Source organism: Peromyscus leucopus, chromosome 5 (genome assembly GCF_004664715.2).
Source record: "Peromyscus leucopus breed LL Stock chromosome 5, UCI_PerLeu_2.1, whole genome shotgun sequence".
Taxonomy (NCBI): Eukaryota; Metazoa; Chordata; class Mammalia; order Rodentia; family Cricetidae; genus Peromyscus; species Peromyscus leucopus.
Window position 1 is genome coordinate 41023967 of NC_051067.1, and position 9087 is coordinate 41033053.

The window sequence follows — 9087 nt, forward strand, 5'->3', positions numbered from 1 at the left end:
AGACTCAATAATACTGTGGGTTTTCTACCAAGTAGAAATTGGACTCTGAGAGGAGAGGGGTGTTTAAGGGGAGGGAGACAAGAGAGAGTAATGCCGTGAAAGCAGAGGGAACATTATTTGTGAGACCAGCAAGAAAGGGTGAAAAGGAATGGAGCGAGGCAGTGAGGAGGGGAATAAGAACAAAGCATAAGACAGTATATGTATGAACTGTCACAAAGAAACCCATTTCTTTATATACTAACCAAAAAATTAATTGTAAAAAATCAGAATAGTTTAAGAAGAAAAGCAGAAAAATCTTTGTTTTAGATTGAAGGATAATCCTCCAGGAGGGATGGAAGTGGCACTCAGAGAGGGAGGACTATAGGAAGGAAGGCTGATCAGAAGTTGATTGTAGCTATCCAGGGCAGAGACAGTGAGTCTAATTGGACGATGCAGCCCACAGGTGACTGGGTCCATGGGTGATGGGGTCCACAGGTGATCAGACCCAAAGGCAATGGGGTCCACAGGTGATGGGGTCCAAAGGTGATGGTCCACAGGTGATCAGGCCCACAGGTGATCGGGCCCACAGGTGATGGGGCCCAAAGGTGATGGGGCCCACAGGTGATGGACTCACAGGTGATGGGGCCCACAGGTGATAGGGCCCACAGGTGATGGGGTCCACAGGTGATGGACCCACAGGTGATGGGGTCCACAGGTGATGGACCCACAGGTGACTGGAGCCCACAGGTGATGGGACCCACAGGTGATGGGGCCCACAGGTGATGGGGCCCACGGGTGACTGGAGCCCACAGATGGTGGGACCCGGGTGACTGGAGCCCACAGGTGATGGGGTTCACAGGTGATAGACCCACAGGTGATGGGGTCCACAGGTGATGGGGCCCACAGGTGATGGGGCCCACGGGTGACTGGAGCCCACAGGTGATGGGGCCCACGAGTGACTGGAGCCCACAGGTGATGGGGCCCACAGGTGACTGGAGCCCACAGGTGACTGGAGCCCACAGGTGACTGGAGCCCACAGGTGACTGGAGCCCACAGGCAAAGGCGTCTGGTTTCAACACTGACTAAACAAGCCCATGTTCCAGCATCTTTTCCTGCTCTTGCAGTCATCCGTACTGATAGTATTTCATCTCCTGCACAAATGCCTCCTTAACACAATTGTCTCCGGTGAAGAACCCCCATGTTACTGTGCTGTTTTCTACAACTCCAGGAAACACAGTAGCTGAAGGAATACTATGATGATACTGGGTGTACATGTGCCCTGTTTGAAGTCATAGTTAAAATATCACAAAAACATGTAAAGTAAATCTTTACCCCATGCTCTCCTCTAGCTTTATCTCTACCCATTGTTCAGCCACATGTGTTATATGCTTTTAGATTTATTTGAACTTTTTATGTGTGTAGTTCAAGCAAACTGTCTTTGGAGGCTTAACTTCATACATTGGTTGAGAAAATGAATTTATTTTTGTTTTGAATCTTAGGAAATGAGCTACTTTAAACCCCATCTTACATATTCTAAATGATAGATATCTGGCTGTTTTTCATGATGGTGGACAATTATCTGGGGAAGAGAATCTCACTGGAATTTCAGTGTTTGGCAAGGAGCCATTAATCCTGTGTCAACACAGCAGACAGTCAGGCAGCCACACACGGTGCTCAACATACAAGAGAAGTCTAAGACAAGAAATGGTTGTAAGAAGTAAAGGGGTACAATTTGATATTACAGGGGGAGGAGGGAAGAGAAGTAAAATAGGGCAGTGCAGTGAATATAACCAAATCAGGTATGAGCAGAAATGTCATAATGAATCAACTTACTTTGTACAATTAATACATGCTAATAAAAAATATTAGCAGTAAAACAGTCTCTGCCTACTGAACAGAGAGAGATGAAGGCCCCATAGAGCTCTCTGATGATGTGAGCTTAAAGCAAAAGAAAACAGGCATAAAGACCACAGATGAGGTGGAGAGGCACACTCGGGGTTCATGGAAGTGTGGCAGAGGGCGTCAGAGAAGAGACAGGTTGGCCGAAAAGAAGACCATTTGGTAAATGGGACTAAGACTGGGTAGATATTTAAAGAAAAAAAAAATACCAGGAGAAGCCGTGTTTTGCCAAACGAAACTTTCTCTCTACAGTTCTTCATGCAGGTACATCCAATGGAAACAGGAAACCAAACCGGCGTCTCCGAGTTTCTCCTCCTGGGCTTCTCAAGTTGGCCAGGGAAGCAAGGGCTCCTCTTTGCACTCTTCTTGTGTCTCTATTTAACAGGGCTATTTGGAAACCTACTCATCTTGCTCGCCATTGCCTCAAACAATCATCTACACACACCCATGTATTTCTTCCTTGCCAATTTGTCCTTGGTAGACCTCTGCCTTCCTTCAGCTACAGTGCCCAAGATGCTGCTGAACATCCAAACCAAGTCTCAGTCCATCTCCTACCCTGGATGCCTGGCTCAGATGTATTTCTGTATGATGTTTGCCAACATGGACAATTTCCTTCTCACTGTGATGGCATATGACCGTTATGTGGCCATCTGCCATCCTTTGCACTATTCCACCATGATGACCCCACGTGTCTGTACCTCTCTGGTGGCTTTTTCTTGGGTCATTGCCACTTTGAATCCTCTCTTACATACCCTCATGATGGCCCAACTGCATTTCTGCTCTGAAAACATCATCCACCATTTCTTCTGTGACATCAACTCTCTCCTCCCTCTCTCCTGTTCTGACACCAGTCTCAACCAACTGATGGTTCTGCTTGTGGTGGGACTGATCTTTGTGGTACCGTCAGTGTGTATCTTAGCATCCTATGGTCGCATTGTCTCTGCTGTGATGAAAATAACTTCTATTCAAGGAAAACTCAAGGCATTCTCAACCTGTGGCTCTCACCTTGCCTTGGTTATTCTTTTCTATGGCGCCATCGCAGGAATCTATATGAGCCCTTCATCCAACCACTCGACTGAAAAAGACTCGGCTGCATCAGTCATCTTCATGGTTGTAGCCCCTGTGTTGAATCCCTTCATTTACAGCTTAAGGAACAATGAGCTAAAGGGGACTTTTAAAAAGACTCTTGGCCAGAGCAGGATGCTTTCCCGGTGATTTACACTGCTCTGAGAGGAGTTCACCAGGCAGGAAAGCATGCTGACACCATTATTTTCATTGTCAGTTTAAAAGCTATCATTAAATACTTAATGAAGCTTGTCATCGACCACAATTTGTTACATATTCTAAAACTGACATAACCACAGATTGTATCTATTTGAGTGTCATAATATTTTATTGCTCTAGACAAATATTTAGATCTTAAATCCCTGAAAAATCACAATAAAATATGAAACCGACATTAGAGTGTCATTAAGACAGCCCAAATTACCAGGTGTGGTGGTGCACACCTGTAATCCCAGAACTCAGGAGACAAAGGCAGAAGGACCGTTAAGAGTTTGAAGCCAGCCTGGTCTATATATCAAGTTCTAGGTCAGGCTATATAATGAGATCTTGTTGAAAGAAAGGAAGGAAGGAAGGAAGGAAGGAAGGAAGGAAGGAAGGAAGGAAGGAAGGAAGAAAACTTACAGTCCAAATTAATAGGGGATATTCCACAGGAAGTACAGAATGGCTAATTTCCCCAGGACTACATGCCTTTTATAACTGACAGAAGTATGTAACCAAATTGTCATGCATTAAAAATAAAGATACTGTTATGAAAGGCTCATACTGGAAGGATAATATGAGGCCAAAGGGTGAAGAGATTATTGGTGAGGCCAAAGAAATCAGGTGAAGTTGCAAGAGACAGATAGCACTTAATCTGGATCATCAAGAAGGCAAAAAAGAAGTATTATTCATTGGCAGAAAGTGTTTGAAATGTATAAAACAAAAAAAAGTAGTATCTGTAATGTATAACTCATGGTGGTCAACTTTACATGAGAATGATGAGAATAGTCTAAGCATGTAGGGAAGATGTGTAGATAGGAGCATGGCATTTAAAAGTAAAGATGTTGGATAAATTAACCTGTATAAGTGAAAGTCCACCTAAGAAACTGGTAAAAATGGCGACTGGATAGTCATTAGGGTGTTAATATTTACATTTTTGGATGATGTTGCATACATTTTCTATAATTGTTTCATTCTCTTGTATAAAAATGCAGGACTTGGACCAGGGTCTCATGTAGCACAACACTTAGGAGACAAAGACAGGAGGATCTCTGTGAAGTCAAGACCAACATGGTCTATATATATATGGTGACTCATGTCTGTAATCTCAGTACTAGAGAGGCTGAGGTAGAAGCATCAGGAGTTTAAAGCAAGCCTGAGGTACAGAATGAGTTTATGGACAACCTGGGCTCCATGAGACCCTATGTCAAATGAATTAATGAAAGATATTGATACAACTCATTGTGAAAAGTTTAAAGAGACCAATAGAAAAATGAACAAAAGACATGAACAGTTATATCACAGTAAGGGAGCTACATAGGCCTGAGTTTCACTATGTAGACCATGCTGGCCTCAAACTCACAGAGGTCTGCCTACTTCTGTCTCCTGAGTGCTGAGATCAAAGACATGCACACCACATCCCACTAGCAAGAATATTTTTAATATCTAGTTTCATTAGTAATCATAATACTATACCATACCTATTTATTTGGAAAAATTAATAAACCTTTCAAACCAATCATTAAAGAGATATTAATAAATAGTATTGCTTAAATCTGAGCAATGGGATCACAAATTATACAAACATTCTGTAAGAGTCTGATTTTATTTGGCAAGGTTGACACTCACATGTTCTCCCCAGTCGTTCTACTCCTTGGAGAAATGCTCTGCATACATGACATGAAGATTCATAGAAGCAGATGTTCTGTACAGTGTGCACAATGATCTATGATAGACAGTCTTTTAATTTGAAGTGACTGCATTTATTAATTATATAGCAAGCAAAAAGTAAAAGGATAAGTAGAAAGTAGCAAATAGTAAATGATCTTCAAATCAGGAGTTTACAGCATCCAGCAGAGATGGAGAATCATGATTTAGAGAATAAATAAAAGTAACATCATTCAATCGAGAGCTTACAAACAACTAGCAGAAATAGAATAAGGACTTTGGGGCAGCCTACTAAAGTTCTCAAATGTATCTTTCTCTCTGTGGATACGCTTCTATCTTCCTGTTTCCATGGCAGGTATTTTTATACCATGAGATAAACAACTGGGTCCATGAATAATGGAGGGCTCCCTGGGGACCACATGCACTGTGCTCAGATGCCCAGATGAGCCTACGTATTTTCGGCTTCATCCTGGGTTTATGTTCTGAGAGTCTTTTCTAAGACAATACTGCCTCCACATCTACCTAAGCATGTAATATGCCTCCAGCCTTAACCCAGTGAGACTCAATGTATTGATGACTCTTGGGACTCTCTAAAACAAAAGGATTGTGGTTAGTGTTGACACTGGATTTCCTGGAAACCTTAAATCACTCATCATTCAGTAAATAATATATCATTTTGTGTAAGGACTAGGAGTAGTGAGCAAAGCCGATATGATTATCGCTTTCACAGAGATCGTTGTGCCAGAGGCAACAAATAAATATACTGATAAGTTAGATAATGTGGAAAAGGTAGTCAGAAAAAGCCTTTAGAGGATGCAACATGTGTGATCCACCCTAAAAATGGAGTAGAAATTTAGTTATGAAATTAGTACAAGGGGAAAGCATTCCAGGTCAAAAAGGGTTATGGAGCTCTGTCCTTTGGGTATGACATGCCCCCTGCCACCTTGAAATTAGAGAAGCTATGATATAAGCTATAATCCACACTGAGACCATCACAAGATTAGGCCCAATAATTATCCCTTATAGAAGGAGGGTAGTAATAAAATAACATCCAGTACACACACACACACACACACATTATATTTCCATGAAAGTAAGCACACATTGTTCTGCTCACAACTAGTTCTACTTTTCAGAATAGTGTCTGGCATAGGAGGCATTGAATAATGCTTGCAGCAGAAAATGGAAAGGGGAAAACAAAATTAGGACTTTTTTTTTTCAACTATTGGCTTGGCAAAGAAGAAATATATAACACTGAGTTGGCAAACACAGGCAAACAAGAACATTGCCAGTGGATTCGTGCTGAGTGGCTTGGCACTAATAAAAGTACAAATGGGTGAGCACGGTGAACCAAAACCTCCAATTGTGGCATACCATTAGATAGGCAAGTGGATCGTGAGTTGTGGGCCAGTGTGGACAACACAGGAAATGACACTGTCTCAAAAAGCAAAATCCCCTCAAAAGTATAAGGATCTGTATTCAAGAAGATCATTACAACCCAAAGACTTCTGAACACGTAACAAGTGAGAATGTAAAGTCAAACAGCTAATGAATCCCATACATTCCTGGCAGCACTCGCCTGTGTTGTATGTAACATGACTTCACTGCAGATGTGCTTCTGAACACACAACAGTGCAAGCCATCAAGCCATGTAATGATAACAAACACGACCTTAAACATCTCAACTCAAAAATAAGACTATTGCATCTTACAGATCTCAGAATTTCTACTATACATACAAAGTTTTCTACTTTTATAGAAACATAATTATAGAAAACAAATTTTTCTTTTACACTTTCCTACCATCATTCCTCAGCATGTATCGAATCAAAGATATCAGTGTATCTTTGGTTGTATCATGTTAGAATGTTTGATTTTTAAATTTTCTGTTGAGTTGCTGACTTGAGTTTCATTAAAAAATTTAAAAAAAGAAACTGTTATGCAGGCCAGGCACGGTGAAGTGCACCTGTAATCTCACTACTTAGAGGGTAGAGGCAGGAACCTATTAGGCGTTCAAGATCATTCTCAAATGCATACTTGGAAACCGACCTGGACTATAATGAAACTGTGTTAAAAAGAAAATCAAAATCACTAAATTAATTTTGGCTTATGATTAAGACAGAATTCCCAGCGAGTTTTGAAATGGCCCCAACCATACTTGCGCTATTTTGTACTATATGCTTTTGCAAAGTGGCGTTCTTAGTATTGTCAATTATAAAGTCAAAATGTTGGCCAGTTCTGAAAAGCACTGGAGACACTCTATGTCTTTATCCTCTCTTCTACAGTGTTTCATATCCTTTGACCTTCGTGTCCCCGTTATCCTCTGTCCAGCAGTCTCTCTGTCCCATTATCCTCTGGCCTTGCTGTCCCTCCATATCCTTGGCATATTTAGTCTCTCCATTTCCTACTGCGTAGTATTGCTAGATAATACATTAATCTACATTTTTGCCTTCTCCTCTCAAAAAATTCTCAAATAAATTATCCTGCTGCTATTTCCTTTTCAAGCTTCTTGGTATTTCTTTCCTATATTGAGATAATATTGCCAAAAATAAAAATAGTACCACATATGTGATAGTATATGTTACTTTTATTATTTTATAATTATACATTATTTCTTTCATGGGCTTTTTTATTTCTCAAACCTAGAATAAGATCTGTTTATGTACTCTTTGTTACTGGTGATAAAACCAGGACTGAGAATGAAGTCATCCCAAAAGAAAGACATGCCCAGAGATATAGAATTCCTTGGGATTATCAACAGACCTAGCAAAGACATCTCTCAGCACCCTGAATCCAAAGATGTTGTTGAAAATGGAAAGTGATTAAAATGGTGACGGGGGAAAGAAGACAATACAAATGTGAAGACTGTGACAAAACTCTCAGTAGTAGCTCAGAGGAGAACTCACACTGGAGAGAAGCCCTATAAAGATAATAAATGTGAGAAAACCTTCACTCAACTCTCAGATATTGTTGGACATTATAGAGTATGCACTGGAGCAAAGCGCTATAAATGCAGAATGTGGGAAAGATCTCAGTGAGCACACAGGTATTATTCAACATCAAAGAACCCACAGAGTTGAAAACCCTGTGGGTGCAGGGGGTGTGGAAGACCTGTGTGTAAGTTCAGCTCTTGTTAGACATCAGAGACTTCATATAGTAAATAAGCTCTACTAAAAAGAGAAAAGTACTAAAAATTCTTTTAATGCTCATGCCTAATTAGTAGTCAGAATCTTCCTTAGAGTCCATGGGTGTTCTAAATGTGGGCAAAACTTCAGTCATCATTTAAAAACTCTAACCAAAAAAAAAAAATGAGTAAAATATTCCCTCATTTCTTAGTTCAATTTTGAAAGAAGAATCAACTGTTACTTCAGGAGGCTTTAACCTGGTGTGTTGACTTGCGTTTATAATCCCAACACTTGGGAAGGTAAGACAGGAGATTTTCCCTGAATATGAGGCCAGCTAGAGCTGCAAAGAGACTATCTTTTTTTAAAGGCAACTTTTTCATTGTTCACTTGTGACCCAAACTTGAAAATTCCTCCTTGACCACGACTTCTACCATCTGTTGTAGGTTTTTGCTTGGCCATTCGATATATAACACTAGGTAAGACATTCAAAATTCCTCTGCCTCATTTTCCCCAGAAGAGAATTGAGACCCATCAGCTCTGTTTTGACAACTCAAAATAGATAAAATGTCATCTTTGAAATTAAAAAGTAAACAAATATTCATCCTTTCCCACCATTAATAATAGCCTAAATATCCTTTTTAGACCTTAAGATATGGGCTGTGGTTATTTTGTGGAACTTTTACAGTTTCCAATGATAAAGTATCAAGTACTGGGAGGCTGACCACACATCACAGTCAAAGGAAAAGCAGTGGTCAGTAGGAGCAGTATAATGTAAGATCACTACTCTTCCCGGGTACTGTAAAGGGCTAAATTCCTCAATCTGAAGTGTATGATGGAAATCTGGAGTAATTCATGAAGCATTAACAGGAAAGCACAGGGTATCTAGGAGGAATAAAGAGAAATTCGTTAGGCATAGTAAGCACCCTCCTGAGCCCAGCCGAGATCGGGCGATCGGCCACCCAACTCTTACCCTTGTCAGCTGAAGCCGGAGACTGGCCAGGCAAAAGCTTGGGTGACATAAATATTTGACATTCCTAGGTCCACAGTCCCCAGCAGCAGCTTAGCCATCCTCTTGGAGCTGCTGACAGCCAGGAGGCGGGGTAGTTGGTCCCTTTGCAAGCCGACCATAGAGCTGTCAGACCTCCGGGCTTCC

At 41.0% G+C, this 9087-nt stretch overlaps 1 protein-coding gene across 1 annotated transcript; it reads left to right on the plus strand.

The window, feature by feature from the left end:
* The first annotated feature begins 2092 nt into the window (after positions 1–2092).
* LOC114701606 (olfactory receptor 1F12) lies at positions 2093–3126 on the plus strand. Its single transcript, XM_028881735.2, has one exon. It carries the CDS (start codon positions 2137–2139, stop codon positions 3091–3093), a length of 957 nt encoding a protein of 318 aa, XP_028737568.1. The 5' UTR covers positions 2093–2136; the 3' UTR covers positions 3094–3126.
* The last annotated feature ends 5961 nt before the right edge of the window (positions 3127–9087 follow it).

Coding starts and splice junctions, on each gene's coding strand:
- LOC114701606 (XM_028881735.2), top strand. CDS start 2,137: ATGCAGGTACATCCAATGGAAACAGGAAACCAAACCGGCGTCTCCGAG.